This window comes from Oncorhynchus gorbuscha, linkage group LG15 (assembly GCF_021184085.1).
Source record: "Oncorhynchus gorbuscha isolate QuinsamMale2020 ecotype Even-year linkage group LG15, OgorEven_v1.0, whole genome shotgun sequence".
NCBI lineage: Eukaryota > Metazoa > Chordata > Actinopteri > Salmoniformes > Salmonidae > Oncorhynchus > Oncorhynchus gorbuscha.
This window is the reverse complement of record NC_060187.1, coordinates 53,093,202-53,113,995: the sequence shown is the minus strand read 5'-3', so window position 1 is coordinate 53,113,995 and position 20,794 is coordinate 53,093,202. Positions and strand designations below refer to the sequence as shown.

General features: G+C 41.3%; 1 protein-coding gene across 5 annotated transcripts; it reads right to left on the bottom strand.

The window, feature by feature from the left end:
• Positions 1–608: 608 nt before the first annotated feature.
• Positions 609–19,083, bottom strand: LOC123997489 (vascular endothelial growth factor A-A-like). 5 transcript variants are annotated; one of them, XM_046301780.1, is made up of 7 exons: positions 18,411–19,083; positions 17,142–17,184; positions 12,447–12,643; positions 11,798–11,874; positions 11,256–11,288; positions 5,218–5,349; positions 609–2,263 (listed from the first exon to the last, which is right to left on the bottom strand). In XM_046301780.1, exons 1-7 carry the CDS (start codon positions 18,477–18,479, stop codon positions 2,242–2,244), a joined length of 573 nt encoding a protein of 190 aa, XP_046157736.1. In that variant the 5' UTR covers positions 18,480–19,083; the 3' UTR covers positions 609–2,241. The 5 variants fall into 5 exon arrangements, 3 of the variants coding, with proteins under 3 accessions (XP_046157736.1, XP_046157737.1, XP_046157735.1); XR_006832124.1 differs by lacking the exon at positions 609–2,263 and adding an exon at positions 6,588–6,861 and having other exon boundaries at positions 5,213–5,349; XR_006832123.1 differs by lacking the exon at positions 609–2,263 and adding an exon at positions 6,597–6,861 and having other exon boundaries at positions 5,213–5,349.
• Between the last annotated feature and the right edge of the window lie 1,711 nt (positions 19,084–20,794).

Here is a 20,794-nt window from a genome sequence, read left to right as displayed (position 1 = left end):
TGGTTTCTGAGTTAATTAAGCAATTAGCATCCCATTATGCTTAGGGTCATGCTGGGCAGACCATAATTTCAGCCATTATTTTGGAAACCATGGCTATCTCCCCATAGGATGACAATGCCCCCATCCACAGGTCACTGAATGGTTTGATGAGCATGAAAACGATGTAATGGTTGTCTCAGTCACCAGGTCTCAACTCAATTGAATACTTATGGGAGATTCTGGAGCGGCACCTGAGACAGCGTTTTCCACCACCATCAATCAAACACCAAACGATGGGATTTTGCGTGTAAGAATGGTGTTGCATCCCTCCAATAGAGTTCCAGACAACTTTAGCATCTATGCCAGGGTGCATTGAAGCTGTTCTGGCTTGTGGTGGCCCAACGCTCTATTAAGACACTTTATGTTGGTGTTTCCTTTATTTCGTCAGATACCTGTATGTTGCGTTGCGTGTATTTTAATGTAGTCTTGTACTCTTATGATGTCTTATCAATTGGCTTAGGAAGGATTAATAAAGTAGGATTGTGTTGTATTGTTACTTGTTCAAATTATTTTTAGATTCATCAAAATGTCAGAGGTAATTTCAAAACAGTTGAAGATAGGCTTCCAAAGAGATCTGCATTTTCTGTTTAATAAAAAACAATATATTTTCTAAATAAATATAGTTAATAGTTACACTAAAAACAAAAAATTATGTTACTATTGTAAAATGGATAATTTTACAGCACCAATAAATATATTAATGTGAAAATATACTAAAAATGTGTCTGTACATGATACAACAAACAAAAAAGTATTTCTGACACTGAAATACAAATAGAATGTTTCTTTTTTTCATAAAAGGGTAGAGAGCATCATCTCCTTCTACTGCTCCTGGTTCCCCACTATGTCAAGTCCTGTTCTGGCCAAACTGGGCTGGCCAGAGTCTCAGTCTCTCACTGTGGAGTTTGCCCAAGATGACCACGGTCAGTGAGACGCCCTCAGTCCTCCTCATGACGTGTCTTCGGGCACTCAAGTACAAAAACACATGTCCCGACTCGAGCTTAAAACTGCAACGTTGGCTGTGTGTCTTTTTACAAACATGTTTGTGGCGGGGTTCGTTTGTAACAAAATCAAGACACATGCTCCCAGCCCCTCTAGCCCAACAAAACATACAATATCTCATTTTCAGGAATGTTGAAGTTTTATCTTTCTGTTCTTTTTTTCCTTCTTTAAAAAAAGAAAAAAAGAAATACGTCTACAGTTTTCAATGTTTTCCATGGCCAAATAGATTGGTGATAACATTGCCAAGTGAAGAAGTAAAATCAATATCAACCATAACACTGTATATAAATATATAAATTAAATGCACAGAATACTGAAAATATTCTAGCATTATAAATTAGATGTAGTGTACTAGACAAAGGGATATTAGGTAAGTATATACAGATCGTTATTTTTTCTATAATGGACTATTCTTTAATGTGTGTGTGCAATTATATCTTTGGAAAACAAATGAAGACATTAAACAAAGCAAATAGAGATCATTGATTTTGATAGTGGTGAGTTAAATGCCACTGTTCCTTGGCGGAAGATGGAATCAAGTTCAGTATTCTCTCGTCTCCATATATACCTACATTTAATATCCCTTTAGAAGTATTCTCACACCGAGTCCTATCTGGTGTTAGTCGATACAGTGGTGACAAAAACTTCACCCCGTAGAGGAAGTAGTTCTGCTTTCTGACAGTTCTCTAGACCTTCAGAGGTCCGATGAGAAACATGTTCCCGTTGCACCTCTCAGTGAAGTTATGGTCACAATTTCGCTTAATTTTTATATAGATATATTTAAGATACTCATATCCACAGCAGACCAAGATCCAGTGAAGTGTTAAATAAAATAAAATGTATTCTGACAAACTCTCAGTCCTGTCCACGTTCAAACACCCTGGCAACTAAACATTTGTCCAATTCACACGCCAGACAGTGGCGCATTCGTTCACTTTATAATGTTTCATTTTTCATAGCAGCAATACACATCGTCATTGTCCTTTTAGAATATATATATATATATATATATATATATATATTATCTTAGAAATATACAACAGCATGTTGTTATCTCAGTCTCTCTCCATCGTTCTCGATTGCTCGTTCTTTCTTGCGTTGTAATTTTCTGTCCATCCAGGGAATGCGTCCTCAGGTTTCAAAGTGCTGTGCCAAGAAAATATTCCTTCATTTCATTGTCCCACTCTCCCCCTCCTCATCTCATCTCCTTGGTTTGTCACATCTGTGGATGACAAGACATGACAGACAGTAGGTTAAAAGATGGGCAACAAATCCTCCTCCCAGCAGGGGTGTAGCCTTGAGCAAATCACATCACTGCAAATGTGGAAAACTCCTGCAGCCCCTCCCTCTTCCTCCCCTGACCCATGACCAATTGGAATCATGTCGCTGGTCACCCCACTCATGTGTGGCTCTCTAAATCCAGCACACGGTGTGGGGGGCCCCTAAGGTTCAAAGGTGAGGATATATATAGTAGGGTCAAGGGAGGTCATCAACACAGGGCCTTGTGGGAGTTTCCCCGGAAGCAGTCGGATCTCCATTGGACCACTGACTGAATACAGACGTTATTTGCAACCAATGGAGATGGAGTTTTAATCCCCGATTAGTAATTGCGTTTAGGGCTTCGCCTCGTAGGATTTATGAGTAGGACCATTAGAAACGAGCAGCATGGACACTAGCTCTACATTCACTCAATTAAGAGCCTGTTCGTTCACAGTTATGAACCAAGGGAAACACTTTCCCTTTGAGTGTTAGTGTCATGCATGAGTTAGTTCTTTCTTGAGTCCTGTACTGTGCTGACTTATAAACATGTCTGTCCAATTTGTGTGATCAAGACTGGTCGAAGTTAAAAACAACAATGGATGCTAAAATTCCCCTCCTACGCAGGTGGTTATATATATATATATATATCCATGTAGTGATGGGAAAAAGATAAGGAGACTATGTTGGGAGATGATAAGTAGGATGGTAAGTGTGGGTCAGAATAAATGGGCATTACTACAGACTGACCCAATATAGTGCGGACTATCTCACACACATAAAACCCAACCCCCTACACACATCTTGCTTGGTGCTAGAATTTAGTATATACAGTGGGGCAAAAAAGTATTTAGTCAGCCACCAATTGTGCAAGTTCTCCCACTTAAAAAGATGAGAGAGGCCTGTAATTTTCATCATAGGTACACTTCAACTATGACAGACAAAATTAGAAAAAAAATCCAGAAAATCACATTGTAGGATTTTTAATGAATTGATTTGCAAATTATGGTGGAAAATAAGTATTTGGTCACCTACAAACAAGCAAGATTTCTGGCTCTCACAGACCTGTAACTTATTCTTTAAGAGGCTCCTCTGTCCTCCACTCGTTGCCTGTTTTAATGGCACATGTTTGAACTTGTTATCCATATAAAAGACACCTGTCCACAACCTCAAACAGTCACACTACAAACTCCACTATGGCCAAGACCAAAGAGCTGTCAAAGGACACCAGAAACAAAATTGTAGACCTGCACCTGGCTGGGAAGACTGAATCTGCAATAGGTAAGCAGCTTGGTTTGAAGAAATCAACTGTGGGAGCAATTATTAGGAAATAGAAGACATACAAAGACCACTGATAATCTCCCTCGATCTGGGGCTCCACGCAAGATCTCACCCCGTGGGGTCAAAATGATCACAAGAACGGTGAGCAAAAATCCCAGAACCACACGGGGGGGGACCTAGTGAATGACCTGCAGAGAGCTGGGACCAAAGTAACAAAGCCTACCATCAGTAAAACACTACGCCGCCAGGGACTCAAATCCTGCAGTGCCAGACGTGTCCCCCTGCTTAAGCCAGTACATGTTCAGGCCCGTCTGAAGTTTGCTAGAGAGCATTTGGATGATCCAGAAGAAGATTGGGAGAATGTCATATGGTCAGATGAAACCAGAATATAACTTTTTGGTAAAAACTCAACTCGTCGTGTTTGAAGGACAAAGAATGCTGAGTTGCATCAAAAGAACACCATACCTATTGTGAAGCATGGGGGTGGAAACATCATGCTTTGGGGCTGTTTTTCTGCAAAGGGACCAGGACGACTGATCCGTGTAAAGGAAAGAATGAATGGGGCCATGTATCGTGAGATTTTGAGTGAAAACCTCCTTCCATCAGCAAGGGCATTGAAGATTAAACGTGGCTGGGTCTTTCATTTACATTACATTTACATTTAAGTCATTTAGCAGACGCTCTTATCCAGAGCGACCAGCATGACAATGATCCCAAACACACCACCACAACGAAGGAGTGGCTTCGTAAGAAGCATTTCAAGGTCCTGGAGTGGCCTAGCCAGTCTCCAGATCTCAACCCCATAGAAAATCTTTGGAGGAAGTTGAAAGTCTGTGTTGCCCAGCAACAGCCCCAAAACATCACTGCTCTAGAGGAGATCTGCATGGAGGAATGGGCCAAAATACCAGCAACAGTGTGTGAAAACCTTGTCAAACGTATTCTGTAAGTCTTCACCTCTGTCATTGCCAAACAAAGGGTATATAACAAAGTATTGAGATAAACTTTTGTTGTTGACCAAATACTTATTTTCCACCATAATTTGCAAATAAATCCATTAAAAATCCTACAATGTGATTTTCTGGATTTTTTTTCTCATTTTGTCTGTCATAGTTGAAGTGTACCTATGATGAAAATTACAGGCCTCTCATCTTTTTAAGTGGGAGAACTTGCGCAATTGGTGGCTGACTAAATACTTTTTTGCCCCACTGTATAATATAGATACTGCATTAATATAAAGGGAATCTAAAGCGAGAAATGGGCTGTTTTTTGTGTATTGTCTAGTTTAAGTGTCTACCATGCAAAGGGAATACACTATACTAGCTAGCTATAATATACTACCTTCATAGAACACACAATTTTAGAGTCACAGTTCTAACATCAAGGATGATGTTAAGAAGAGTATCAGAATATTACGCACGACAACAAACAATATAAACACACTTACAAGCAAACATAGTCCCACACAATTCTCTATACAAACAAAAACATATTCTATAAGCAAGTGAGAAGCATGCATTTCTCAGCAGGAGAAGAAAATGAAGCTAATGACAGAAGTGCAAACAGGTGGATGGATGTAGATGTGGGTGAATGGAGTATAGATCAAGTCACGTTGTTTATCATAATGTTTCGTAAACAAACCTGCAAGTTCTTTCGTTTAACTCAAGTTGTCTTGACTTGCAGTCTAATTGTGTGAATTTGCAGGAACATTTACAGGTGAGAGGGTCCTGCACAAACAAGCGCTTTCTTCTCTCTGAGCAAGGCTCACAGTGGCTGCAAGGGAAGCAAAAAGGGAGAGAGAGAGAGAGGTCTAAGCTATAGAGCGTATCCAGCTATAGAGCCCCCGACCCAACACACCAACATTGGACGAACATTTGAGCAACATTAGCTCAATACTTCTGCAGCCGCTGGGTGGTGTGAAGGTTGTTTGAGGTTGTGGAGCATTGTGATCGGGTTAGAAAGAGAGCACATGTAAAGACTTTTCTACACACGTGCCTCATCATGCTTGCATACACTCACACACTCTTTCATTCATCCTCTCTAATGGCACGACAAGCACATGTGTGATTGGGTATATGAAAAGCAACATTGAATGAGAACATTTGCACTTATCATGTAGACACACACACACACATACACACGAACAACCACACACACAGACACACAAAACAGGTGCATGTGATAAGGTAAAGGCCACAGCAGAAACAAAGACATAGCATTTGCTTCCCGATCCATCCAATGACATGCTCACAAGGGAGCAGCCATCTTTAAAAACCCTCCCTCCCTAAATCCGCCTATATTTCCCACTACAATTACCCTACAGACATGCTCACATGATTGCCAGAAATTAATGGGATGTTAGGATGACATTAGAATGATGGCTTGGCTGAGTAAGCACAGGCTCAAGCACAATGTAAGGATTATAAAATACAGATCAAAGACAATCTAATCGTATTATTTTCACTAGCCTAGTTTAAAGTCAAAGTAGATGCCATCGCTGGTGCTTAAAGATGCAGTATCTTTTATGGAGTTGAACATGTGAGACAAAACAATGACAGAGACAGGGGAGTGCTGTGATGCACCAGACGAGATGAAGCTACGCTTTGTTACAGACAATTCAGTTGGCAGTATTTCTACTAGCTCTGTGAGGTTAGATCACGTCTGCGTCACGTTCAAGACCTTCCCGTCTAAAAGCATGAACAAAGCAGCCCTTTTCGGGGTTACCACTCAAGGTGACAATAACTCTTATCAAACATAAACTGAGCCAAGCCTGTCTGTACTTAAAGTAACCAAACCAATTGGCACTATTGTGGTAGAAATTTAAGACAATAGTGTTGGTTCCACCTATCCACCAATCTGCTAAAACAAAAGGCAACAGAGAAACAGAGAACAAACTCCTAGCAGCATGTAGCCTCAACATGGCATCGACCCTGCTGCCATGGATTAGTGAGGGGGTGGTAGACAGCCATGCTTCATACAGACATCATCATTACCTGACAGTTCTCACTCACGTTACTCACATTACTGCCCTCGCCACAGACTTAAGTGGTGCATACGCCAGACAAAAAAAAGGTTTCTTTAAAAAAATGGAGCCTCCTCATGCCAAACAAAAAGAGGTTTGCATTTTACAAGATACAAACAAGTTCCTCCAAAATCAAGCCAACCGTCAAGAGAGACATAGTGCCCATGTGCAGACACGCCACAGAAGAGGCGCTGGCATAGGCCTCAGACCTCATTGTGCCAGTGTCTCTCTCTTTCTTTCTCTTTCTCTTTTGGTCATTACCCCTAGAAAATAGAGAACAGGGCAAAAGAGAAAAGACACCTAAGTGGAGGCAGGGACAATCGTACAGAGTTCAATCAATAGAGGTTAGGCCAAAGAGGAGACAATCAATCAAGTCGGGCATCTCCCGTCTAATCCGTGCTCAGCTATAATGCAATTTACAGTAGGCCTAGCCCCTAAATGTGAACACTATTAAGCCATACAATTACTTAGAACAATGTGGACTGCAAATGGGTAAAAGTTAACATATTTAGCAAAGATGGGTCTTCATTTTGTTATTTAAGCCACTTAACCTATAGCGCTACCGCCTGCTCTTATATTTACCATTCCGTTAGGTTTGTTAAAATAGAGCCCCAAGTATGTGTCTAGAGCAGTGGTTCCCAAACTTTTTATAGTCCCGAACCCTTTCAAACATTCTACCTCCAGCTGCGTACCGTACCCCCTCTAGCACCTGGGTCAGCACACTCTCAAATGTTGTTTTTTTGTCATCATTGTAAGCCTGCCACACACACACTATACGATACATTTATTAAACATAATAATGGGAAGTGGGAAGTGACAAAGAGCTCTTATAAGATTAGGGCACAAATAATAATATAATATTAATCAATAATTTTGCTCTTTATTTAACCATCTTACATATAAAACCTTAATTGTTCATAGAAAATTGTGAAAAAAAATCACCACCGGTTAATGAGAAGGGTGTGCTTGAAAGGATGCACATAACTCTGCAATGTTGGGTTGTATTGGAGAGAGTCTCAGTCATTTTCCACACACAGTCTGGGCCTGTGTTTAGTTTTCATGCTAGTGAGGGCCGAGAATCCACTCTCACATAGGTACGTGGTTGCAAACGGCATCAGTGTCTTAACAGTGTGATTTTCCAAAGCCAGGATACTCTGAGTGTAGCCCAATCCAGAAATCTGGCAGTGGCTTCTGATTAAATTCAATATTCACATAACTACTTGTTGCAATTTCAATGAGGCTCTCTTGTTCAGATATCGGTAAGTGGACTGGATGCAGGGCATGAAAGGGATAACGAATCCAGTTGTTTGTGTCATCCGTTTCGGGAAAGTACCTGCGTAATTGCGCACCCAACTCACTCAGGTGCTTCGCTATATCATATTTGACATTGTCTGCAAACTTGAGTTAATTTGCACACAAAAAAAATCATACATTGATGGAAAGACTTGTGTGTGGTCCTTGTTAATGTAGACAGAGAAGAGCTCCAACTTCTTAATCATAGCATCAATTTTGTCCTGCACATTGAATATAGTTGTGGAGAGTCCCTGTAATACTAGATTCAGAACATTCAGGCGAGAAAAAACATCACCCAGATAGGCCAGTCGTGTGAGAAACTCGTCATCATGCAAGCGGTCAAACAAGTAAAAATGATGGTCATTAAAGAAAACTTTAAGCTCGTCTCTCAATTTAAAAAACGTGTCAATATTTTGCCCCTCGATAACCAGCACACTTCTGTATATTGTAAAAGCATTACATGCTCGCTGCCCATTTCATTGGATAATGCAGAAAATACACGAGAGTTCAGAGGCCTTGCTTTAACAAAGTTAACCATTTTCACTGTCGTGTCCAAAACGTCTTTGAAGCTGTCAGGAATTCCCTTGGCAGCAAGAGCCTCTAGGTGGATGCTGCAGTGTACCCAAATGACATCGGGAGCAACTGCTTGCACGCACGTTACCACTCAACTATGTCTCTCTGTCATGGTTTTTGCGCCATCAGTACAGATACCAACACATCTTGACCACCAAAGTCCATTTGATGCCACAAAGCTGTCCAGTACTTTAAAAACATCCTCTCCTGTTGTCCTGGTTTCCAGTGGTTTACAGAAGAGGATGTTTTCCTTAATTGACCCCCATAAACAAAACGAACAAATACCAGGAGCTGTGACAGGCCCGCCACGTCGGTTGACTCATCCAGCTGTAACGCATAGAATTCACTGGCTTGTATGTGAAGCAGTAATTGTTTCAAAACATCTACTGCCATGTCACTGATGCGTCGTGAAACAGTGTTGTTTGATGAAGACATTGTCTGTATAGTTTTTTTGTTGCCTTTTCCCCCAGCATTGTCCCAGCCATAGGAAGAATTAAGTCCTCCACAATAGTATGGGACTTGCCTGTCCTAGCCACTCGGTAGCTCACCATATATAAGACGCTTCTAGACCCTTCTTATGAATGGTATCTGTTGCTTTTATACATGTCTTACTACTAGATTCTCGCTAAAAAAATTGCATATTTTGCTTCTAAATGTTTCATTGAGTTGTGAGATAGTACTTTTGCACATATAACACACTGTGGCTGAGGACAGGCACTACTCCCAATATAAGTGAACACCAAATCAATGTAGTTCTCATCATATTTGCACCTCTTCGATGGTCCAACATCCCTGTCTGTTGTTCAGTGCTTTGACAGGTAAAACTGTCAATGTCCATGCTAGCTGGGCTAACAATAAATGTAGAATTACTGATGCTAGCATTAGATGTGCTCGTGGAAGCAGAACAACTTGTGTCGTCGAGAGGTGTAGTACTACTGGTTGTAGCAGTAGAGCTGGTATGTGTCTCTATGGACGAGGGCCATACCTTTTTTTTAACCATTTATCAATTTTCGAGCAAAAGGAATGAGCAGCAGCTACGTTTGGCTACATGCGGACCGTTAGTGGAATTCCCATGAGAGAGTAAAGGTTAATGTGATTAGATGTTCATTATTTGACTAGGCTACATATATTTGACATTGTGTTGTTATTTCATTGACCACTAGATGGTTTCATTTTATTTTTGACAGTGAAACGAGGCTACTCAGACGAGAAAAAAATGTATAGCCCCGTTGGAAAATATAAATGGACTGTTTGAAAATGTGAAGAATAAAACAAATAAAATAATAATCATAACAAAAAAAAAATCTTTGTTGTGCCCCAGACGGCATTGCGCGTGTAACCCAGTTTGGGAATACCTGGTCTTTAGCATTATGTACAGTATGCATTTGAGTGAATGACTGAGGGTGTGTCTGAGCTCATGAATGGCCTGTCTTTTCCCTGCACTCCACCCTGGCCTGGCTAGGGTGAGCTGTCTGCCTACGTCCTGGGTGGCAGGCAGAGGTGTGTGTGGCACAACGCGGGGACAAGGCTCAGCTCAGCCTCATGACAAATGGATTTGATTTAGCCCTCTCAGGTAGCTAACATGATCCCATCTCTCCTCCACTGATCCATGGGGCTTTAACCCTGCGTGGTTCTTATCCAATTAAAGCAAGGGAGGTCCTCTGACGTGCCAGCTGCAGCTTAGGTGGCAAAAGACATGTACACACACACACACACGTCTCACACACACACACCCCTGCATCAACACTGACCGTCAGTCTGTTTCCCTCCCTCCACGCTGCCTGTAACTAACCACGTCCACTGTGTCTCTGTCTCCAGGCTCATCCATTATTTAGAACTTTAAAAATAAAAATGGGTTAACTGAATGACACCTGTTGCAATGATTACAGTGTGGAAGTAGCCACTAGGGCCGAGGGTCAGGCATGAACAACTGGAGCTAAGAAAAAGGCTGCTGGACAGCCCGGTCAGTGACGGGTGGTCTGGCGCTAGCTAACTATCTCAACCCAACTCTTACAGCCACATAGTATAGCACTAAACCAACCGCCATAAAACAAACAGACCCTGGGAGGAAGACAAACTGAAACAAACCCCGTACATAAAAATAAAAGATCTTATCAGCACCAGTAAAGATAGAGAAGAGAGGCTGTTTTTTTCCCCATAAGGTGTGCTGCTAGTCATCTAACTCCCACAAGGTGTGAAGGGAACATGGAGAACTAGGCATCCCCCTCCCTCGCTATGTTAAAAAGAGAGAGACAGGGCTATGTGGTGTGGTGTAGGAGCCTATGAGGTGCTGATAATCCCAATCACTAGTAGAAGGCAACCTAACACTTCCTCTCACCACCCTTTAAAATGATCGACTCAGTCCTATCAGCAGGAGCATGGCAGCTGCTGACTTCTCAGTGCAGCAGGGGTAAAAGATACTGTAGCTTCACCATTACTATTAGCATTAGCATTAGCACTACCCCACATTGTTGTTGGTATCACAGTGTCCAGCTGGCTTCTTCTCATCTGCATGTTGCCAATCAACATGAGGAATACTGAATACATGAATACTTATTGGTTCGGGAGGATTAGGTCCTAGCCCTCTGTGTTAAGTTAAAGCATCTGTGGGAACGGGATGATGATTGGTTGGGAAACTGGTCAATCAAAATATTCAGATATTTTGGGGCTGGCAGATAGAGTTGTTTTGGCAGTTTGAATACCAGAGTGGAAGCCAAATTGAACACAGACACCTCCCTCCCCTCATCCCACAAATAACTCATAACAATAACAACGTAAAACATGTACTTACTTTTCTTTCTTTGCCTTAACTTCTGGCTTTGGTCTGAAATTAAGAGGAAAATAGAGAACAAAACCTTTAGCTTTATATTTAGCTTTTTATTAAAGGCCTAGTGCAGTCAAAAACATGATTTCCTATGTTTTATATATATTTCCACACTTTGAGGTTGGAATAATACTGTAAAAATGATGATTAATGCCCTTTTAGTGTAAGAGCTGTTTGAAAAGACCGACTGAAATGTCAGCCTGTTTTGGTGGGATGGAGTTTTGGCCTAAATAATTAGTTAATAGACCAATAAGAAAGAGATTTCAAAATCTCTATGCCAATAATAGCTCGTTTTCAGTTTCCCCCTCCCTACTCAGAGAGTAATAGCAAAATAATAAGCTATTTTTGTTTCTTTTTGAACATTTAAATTGAAAACAATCCCAGTAAGGTACTTAATTATTACCCAGAAATGATTTGATATAGAGATAAAAACAGCTGCATTGGACCTTTAACCAGTAAGCAAAAAAGTGAAGACTGAAATCATTATACACCTGAGAAAAGATTCTTACCTGCATTCACACTTTCGATGTTCTGTGAAACTTAACTGAAAATTATGCTGCGATACTCTCTGTTTCACTTGTATTACCTGTAGAGAAACATAAGATATGAAACATTACAATTCACATTGAAAAAGGGTCAATCCCCCAAAACAAATTCCTCTGCCGAAACATTACTACCTCAGAGATTCTTAGTGAGTGATTGCTCTGACCATTGACATAGTGGCCACAGTCTGACTACTAGCTGACCACAAGCTAACCAGTCGGTGAAGATAGGCCGACACCATAGCCAGGCAGGTGCTGTATCACATTCCTATATCTTATTCCTTTCCACCCTAGGCTCATGCCAACAGTAAGTCCTGACACCTGACCGTGGCCACATAAACAGGGGCGTAAACAGGGTGTGCAAGGGTAAACAAAATAGCTGACATGCTAGGCCCCTGCTGCTTCACTTTTTCCATGGTACAGAGAGAAAAGCAAAGCAAGAGAGAGAGAGAGAGACCTAGATAACCAGTGAGAAGAGGAATGGAAGAGAGAAAGGACACCGAGAGATACGGAAGAGAGAGGGGGTTGTAAGTGAACGGAGAGATGGAATGAGAGAGAGAGTGTTGAACAAGTCCCCTGTTCACCGGTCCCGGCGAGAATTGGAGTTAGCGCTTACCTCCATGGTAACATTTTTTGTTTCCGTGGGGACACACTCGAGCGCCTCATCGTTGCAGCATCCAGCGCAGCGCATGAGCACCACGCACGAGGGGATGTAGGTGTGCTCAATCTCATCTGGATACTCCTGGAAGATGTTCACCAGCATCTCCCGTGTCCGACACATGCTCTTGTTATACACGTCCATGAACGGGACCACTGCAGGAGGAAAGAGCAGAGGGAGAACATCAGTACTGCTTCCTTCTCATCCTCACTGTGCCATAGAGAACTGTCAGTAACAGTGAGATTCCTTGAGAAGAAGACAGCAACATCAGTGGCAACCCTACCACAAAACTGCTATACTGTAGAGTACAGCACATCCAACCTCTCCACATTGTAAAACTCTCCAATGCATTCTCTTTCATCCTTCTTTCCTCCCTCATTCCCCAGTTGTGTGCCTTTTTCTCCTTTATCCTAACTCTCCATGCCTCCTCTATTTCCTAGAATGCCCCTGTCATCTGCTCTGGTTCCGCTTGGCAGTGGAAGAGAGTACTTGTGTTGCCTTTGTGGTCGTCAAAAGGTACAAGCATTTGTTTCCTGAGTGGTTCCCATTACTAAAGCCAGCTAAGCAGATAAACAAAGCCACATATATGTGGCTTCAGATGCAACAAAGCAGACTATTGTGCTGACAAGGATCTTAATGTCCCCCAGCAAAACAAATCAAAATAGTGTCAAACCTGCGTATGTGCTCACAGCTGTCTAAAGCCCACCTAGGGCTGGGCGATATGGCCAAAATATTATATCACGGTAATTTTAAAAAAAATGGACGGTATGACGGTATTTTTTAGTTTTTGAATAATAAAAGTTCAACATATGCTTTATGAGTAGTGAGTGATTCTAGGGTGGCAACACATACATTCTCAGTGATTTCAATGAGTCTTTCTCCTTTGTTATTGTTTTATACTGTTCAATTCAACTTCAACCAAAACAAATTTCTGCACTTTTAACATTTCTGCATATTCCTGCACTCAGTTGCAGTGGTGGAAAAAGTACCCAATTGTCAATGACTCAAGTAAAAGTGAAAGTCACCCAGTAAAATACTACTTGAGTAAATGTCTAAAAGTATTTGGTTTTAAAAATAACTGAGTATCAAAAGTAAATGTAATTGATAAAATGTACTTAAGTATCAAAAGTAAGAGTAGAAATAATTTCAAACTCCTTATATTAAGCAAAACAGATGGACCATGTTCTTGTTTTTATTTTATTTACAGATAGCCAGGGGCACTCAAACTGTTGGACTCATGGAAATAGAATGACTATTCTAATTATAATAGTGGCCACTTTGAATAGTGTTGTTTGAGATGACAATGAATTAAAATGCCAGGGAGGAGTTATTGTGACAGGGTAGGAACTAAAGTGTTGATAAGTATTTCCTAGGGGACCCTATAAGCTTTGGCTACTTCATGTAGCTAATATATTCTTGCTTTGTATATTCCTCTTTGATTTAGAAGATACTGTTGCACAAACAACATGCTGATTTAGGTCTACACCATCACTGGTATTATCAGGCTGTATTAGCTAGCTACATTTGCTCTTACTCTACATTTATTAGCATTAGTGGCTAGCAATTAGCATCTCACAAGATTTAGGGCAACTTGTGAAGAAAAGACAAACTAGCTGTTTGCTGATGTAAGAAACACAAACTAATAGTATCATTATAGAACGCTAGTGGATTTATAATAAGACGCAAAGTGAAAAAAGCATTGTTGTCATTAACGTTGTTGCATGTGCTGCATCGACCATGCAGACTGAACTCAAGTGTCTCGTGGTTGATTAACCTCAAATGTGCTCCTTGAGTGACAGGGGGCGTGGCTAGGTCTGTGTGGAAAGTGGCGCAGAGAGAGATGACTCAAGTAGCAAGTAAACTATAAAAATTGACATGACACATAGCATATCACATTTAACAAACCAAACATTCAAATATGGGTATAGAAGGTAAAGTAAAAACCCAAACCGGTTCCTGCCCTAAAGCACCACACATTCAAACCCACACACAGGGACAATTACAACACATCCACGCGTTTAAGCTACATGATCTGAACTCATTCACACACCATATACATATAACCCACAATTCCTCAGATGCTGACTAAACCTACCTGTCTCCATCCGAGAATAATCACCCACCCTCCATCCTATGGACTGGTTTCCCAGCGACCCCGTCCCCCTCCTGACCCCCAGGTAATCCGAGGAGCCCATGACCTCAGGCTGTGCGGTGCCAGCGTTCACCTTTGACATGTGACCCCCGACAGCCCACCCCTTAACCAGTCGGCCTGGTCAGTTCCGGCCTAATGCTGCAACAACATCCTGACACACCACTGCCTGCCGTAGCTGGCTCTGTTACTCCTTCTCAAACCATGCACCGCTGCTGCTAGCCCCTGGATGACCTGCCTGGTCAGCAGATGCGGTGTCCACTACCTCCCCTTATCCCTCCCAGCACCTGCTCTCAAAGGAGAAGCCCAGGCCAGCCTGTAGGCCTGTGGGGAGAGAAAGGCTGTCTGTCTGTCTCACTGCCATAGTCTACAGCCCAAGGTCACCAGCCCAACACGTCTCCCTGTGCTGCTCTGGCTCTGCGGAGCCCCACAGTCTCCCTCTGCACAGCTGCTGCTTCACACTCTATCTAGCAGCGTTCTAGTACCTAGGCAACATTTGTTTTAATGTGATTGTGTGAGTATGTGTGTCTGTAAGCCCATTAGAGCAAGCTTGACGTCTTAGCCTACCTATGTCATGCACATTTTTTCTATGGTAGGCTATGCATCCCGTTTTGAAAAGGCAATGCGGTTTTGCCTCCCTGAATTATGTATATATAATTTCCATAATGTAATTGCATGCACAATCATTTTTGGTATGTCATTAAGCCATGCATCAATGTATGGAATTAGCTTATTATACAGCAAGACTCCAATACATTATATTTAGGTGACAAGTAATATTGCCTCTTCTGACCAAATTCACAAGCAACCACCACAGACACAAGCACATATATATAATGACACCTCCCCTTGACAGGAAATATTGAGGAAAATCTGAGGGAAAGCAGACATGTCAAGAATATGTATATTAGAATGAATGCAATATGCTGTGGTGCCAGATACATTCTTGTTATATCGATTACATATCCTATAGGATATATCTAAACCCATGCGTAAATCTGTGTGTGAGTGTTTTGAAATGGTAACTGTACCTTTCCATAGTTGGAAATATACTATTAAGTCTATTTGTTCTGTCTCCACAAATCTAAATATTATATATCGTATTTACAAATTCTAATTCTGTGTTTGACTATTCTCTAAAAAGTGACTTTTAAAACATTAATAACTTATCTATTTAGGGGAAATAAACCGTGTCGTTTTACTCAACACCTTGCTTTGTGTATGAGTATGTGAATCATAGATGGGGAGTGCTGGGCTGGACAGAGTTTGCTATACGCTCATTAAACTGAGGAAGCTAATCAACACAACAAGGTCCTCAGCCCTGGGGCTGTCCTCGCTATAGATCCCGTCTCATGTGTGAAAGAAAGGAGAAAAGACAACAACGAACAAGGTGAGGGATGTTGGAGACGCCATAAACCCTGGAAACTATGTGGAGTGCCTCCACTAAAGCAGTGTTTGAGACAGAGAGCAGTGACCCATCGCTGTGATGGCAGAATACTGGTACAATGTTATTGTGAATGGGGAACATGCATGCTTCTACTGGGGCAAAAAAGGATTAGCTGGTGCAGGGGAGATGAGATATAGAGGATATGGTTATTCTGTCTCTGCGTATTTTGAGATTGAGTGTGTCTTAGTGAGAGTATGTTTTGAGGGGAAGTATTGTTGACATGCGGGACTGTGTGTGTGTGAGAACTGAAGCGAGAGAGGGTGGAGGTTCTCTGCATCTCGCACTCTCTCTGTGTGTGTGCGTGCGAAATGAAGGTCAAAAGCCGCTCACAGGTGTCAGAGAAGAGGAATGGAGTCGCTGCCCTTGTGCTGCGAATAACAAACAACCACAATTCAATTCCTGTGTTTTCTCTGCTGAGGACGAGTCCCTGACCTATCACAGTGAGTAACCTGTCTGTGTCCACTATTGACTAACATGGCTAGCCTTGAACACAGCTAACAAGTGAAACACACTCTGTCACTGTCAATAAACAAACATAACCATGCATACAGACATGCTTTGTCCAATATAAACGATACAACCTGACCATGTGTTTGCCATGTTCCCAAATCACAAGAGGAGGAAGAAAAAGCCTAAATAAAACATGAATTCATGCAGTGGCCTTGTCTGTTAACATATAGAAGACTATTTGGATCAGACACACTTTTATGGTAATTCCAAAGTCCCAAGTAAAGCCTTTCACTCAGGGACTCACCACTAAGACTTCAATATAGTACCATGGGGTCCTATATGATACTCATATTCTCTCACTGATCGAGAGGGAGCATTGACACAATGTAAAGATTTTGTTATGACAATAGCCATGTGCAACAGCCAATTTGTCAAAAACGAATTTTCATTGAAGGCCTAAACTTCAAAGTCTGCTCTGGGAAAATCCAGATTCAGAATATGTCCACTAGGTGGCTATACACACACCAAATACCCCAATAAAGGTAAACACTGAGAATAAACTTCTACAATATTGCACTTGTAATACATTTGTACATTCGGCACTTACCGTCATGTTTACTCTTCTCCCCGTTCTTGGGTATGTGGGCTGTCTGTAAAAATGCAAACATGTAAGCCATTAGAGCAAGCTTAACGTTTTATCTTATGTCATGCATATGTTTTCTATGGTAGGCTATGCATCACGTTTTAAAAAGGCAATGCGATTTCCATAATGTATGGCATTAGCTTATTATACAGCAAGACTCCAATACATTCCCCTTTATTATGACAGCTAGCCTACTTCATTGAATATTTTCCCGCCTATGGGCAAGTGCAGAGAGAAAATGGCATCACAGCAGCGCTTCAGTCACGTTATCACCTGACGTAGACTGTCGCAACAGCTCTTCAATATTGCGTGAGAAAGAAGCCGATTTAATTTGATAGATGAAAGACAGTGAGGTGGGTTGCCCATTGTTGGCGTTTACTGGTTGTACTGATTATCATAAACATTTGAGCGAATGTTTTAATGAACCAGGCCTAATTTTAATAGAAACGGGCTATTATTAGCCTTGAGTACGGAGTGAAATACATGGTGACACTTTATACCCTCTGCGATCAACTAGGCTATTCGGTTAGGGGCCAACAGGTTTGCACTATCCTTGCGCTCTCAAGAGACGGGTCGTCTGGACTTTGCTTTTCATTACAGTAGACTAGTCTACAAACTAGAGCAAATACATTGCAAATATTGGAATCTGGACACACACATCAATTCAACCTCTATTCCACGTTGGTTCAATTGAAAGAACGTTGGTCCAACCCGTGTGTGCCCAGTAGGAATAGTGACATCACGTTGTCGTGATTTTATTCAATAGGAATCCAATTGAATTAAATCACGACAACATATTGTCGTGATTTTGGATTATGCTAGTGTAATGATGCAACTCATTTGACGTCACTCAAAATTCCGATTTAGCCTACTATTTTGTTGACATTAATGCCAGGTGCATTGTGCATTTTCAAAAGTTATAATAATAATACAAATAATAGCCTAATAATAATAGAAAATACAGCGTTAATTGGATAGGCCTATCTCACTTTTCCCTAAAAAGACCAAAATGTATGTCAAACGGCAAGATTAACAATTCAACAGTGACATAAACCTCTTTAGACCTATGATTCACAGAAAGTGAATACATTATAAGTGACCTACAGACCTAGCAGCAAGTGACGAGATTGAGCGACAAGGGCGATCACCTCATTAATGAAACATGAACAGCATTATATTCTTAATTCATCGGACGCATCTGATCCCCCTCTCCGATTTAAATATAATTCTCACCTTAACTGCATACAAATGAAGCTGAAGAAGCGCTGCAAATAATAATTGTACAAAACTGCCAATGTTCATGATTGTAATTCCGAAGGTGAGTTGGACAGTTGTACTAAAATTTCAGCTGTCGTTTGGATCAAACACAATAAAAATAAAAATAAATTCTTGATAATCTTGGTTATAGTACCAATCTAATCCATCCAAACATGGCAGATGTGCCACCTGAGAGGAATCCTTTCTTATTGTTTTGTATTGCAACCGCCTCTAAGGAATCTCAGAGAATAGCCCCAAAACAAAGGTAACATCCAAAATGCGTCGGTCATCCGAAGACTCTTCCAAGATTTCTATTCTACATCCACATTAGAAACCCCATAATGGACTGAACATCTCCGTCCTATTATCTGCTCACCAGGATGACAACTTTCACCAACTTCTGAATGCAACTTTACGCATTGCCTTCACCGTGTGAAAGCGGCGGCTGAATTATTACAAATTGATCAGAGTAGTGTCAACGTTTGCCGGTGCAAAGTGATCCGTTAGCATTTCTCCTTGAAACGGTCTCCCTTTCCTTGTCTTGATTTTTAAAATGTATTTTACTATGACTTTGTTTCTCTTCAAGGTTTGGACGTCCAGGCGCAGAATAGGGAGATCTTGTCACACACCTCCGTTTCTCGCTCGTGTAAGCGCGTTTACTGTTCTATGATCATGAGCTATTCCCTTTAGCAATCCGACGTGTCTACAGTATGATGACGCTTGCGCTCATTGGCTAGATCACCAATGTGGGCGGTACTGGTTGGCAGGCAAAGGGTGGTAGGCGCGCTCCCATAAAATATTTAACATTGATGTTCACATTGTGCGATTTGGTGAGTGTTTAAGTCACAACTTTGACGCAAAATATAATACATGACACGTTTAAAAAAGTAAGTATTAAATGTCCAATAGTTAGTTGTGTTGTTGGTGCCTTTCATGGTCTCTTTTTGCCTTTCTGGCTACAATGAATCATTCAAAAGCTGCAAATAATTGTTTTGCGATAGCCTTTACCATTTTGTGGAAATATTATAATTTACATACTTTTTATTTTGCAACCAAAGGTTTTGTATGTTATAAGTATTGGCAAGTGAGACAGTTACAGTTAAATAATGTGAAAATACCCAATTAGAATCAGGCTAGGCCAGGACTAGTGCAGGAATCGCTTTTCCACCTAAAGTTAACTTCCATCGCTTGGAGGTGGTGGTGCACACATATTTTTACTTCATCAGTTAAACAGAGATTATATCCTATATTGGACATTCAAGATGCCTGGATCTTTAAAAGAATACAGAGTACAGTAGGTGAGAATTTTCAGGTATGAAAGAGTGTAGAGGGACTTGTAATGGCCTGAGCTGTATAGTGTTTGCTTTTGTTAAATGACACACATGATGCAGAGTTCGAGAATCATAAAAGGGCTCATTCCATAGCCTCATTATCATAGCACTTTCTAGGTGCTGAAAGTTGCAAGAAATTGTCCTTATTAGAAAATTAGTCAAACTTTAATAGTGGGACTGCATGAGTCTGCATGAGTCACACACACACACACACACACACACACACACACACACACACACACACACACACACACACACACACACACACACACACACACACACACACACACACACACACACACACACACACACACACACACACACACACACACACACACACACACACAGAGAGAGAGAGGGATAGATAGAGAACCTCCACCATCTCTCGCTTCAGTTCAGACATCGTCCCACATCTCACTAATACTGCCCCTCAAAACACACTTTCTCTAGGACACACTCAATCTCAAAATACGCACAGAGACAGAATATCCATATCCTCTAAATCTCATCTCCCCTGCACCAACTACATCCCTTTGTGCCACAGTAGAAGGATGCATGTTCCCCATTCACTATAACATCGTACCAGAATTCTGCCATCACCGCGATGGGTCACTGCTCTCTCTCTCAAACACTGCTTTAGTGGAGGCACTCCACATAGTTTCCATGGTTTCTGGCATCTCCAACTTCCCTCACCTCATTCGTTGTTATCTTTTCTCCTTTCTTTCTCACATGAGTCAGGATCCATAGCGAGGACAGCCCCAGGGCTGAGGACCTTGTTGTGTTGATTAGCTTCCTGAGGCTTCTAAAGGAGTTTCAGTATCGATTTAATGAGCGTATAGCAAACTCTGTCCAGCCCAGCACTCCCCATCTATGATTCACATACTCATACACAAAGCAAGGTGTTGAGTAAAACAACACAGTTTATTTCTCCTACATGGATAAGTTATTCGTGTTTTAAAAGTAACCTTTTAGAGAATAGTCAAACACAGAATTAGAATTTGTAAATACAAAATATTATATTTAGATTTG

Coding starts and splice junctions, on each gene's coding strand:
- LOC123997489 (XM_046301779.1), bottom strand. CDS start 18,479: ATGAACATTGGCAGTTTTGTACAATTATTATTTGCAGCGCTTCTTCAG. Junction 11,875..12,446: donor CAAAAAATGTTACCATGGAG/GTAAGCGCTAAC, acceptor GTTTCTCTACAG/GTAATACAAGTGAAACAGAG. Junction 6,862..11,255: donor GTTAAGGCAAAGAAAGAAAA/GTAAGTACATGT, acceptor TCTATTTTCTAG/GGGTAATGACCAAAAGAGAA.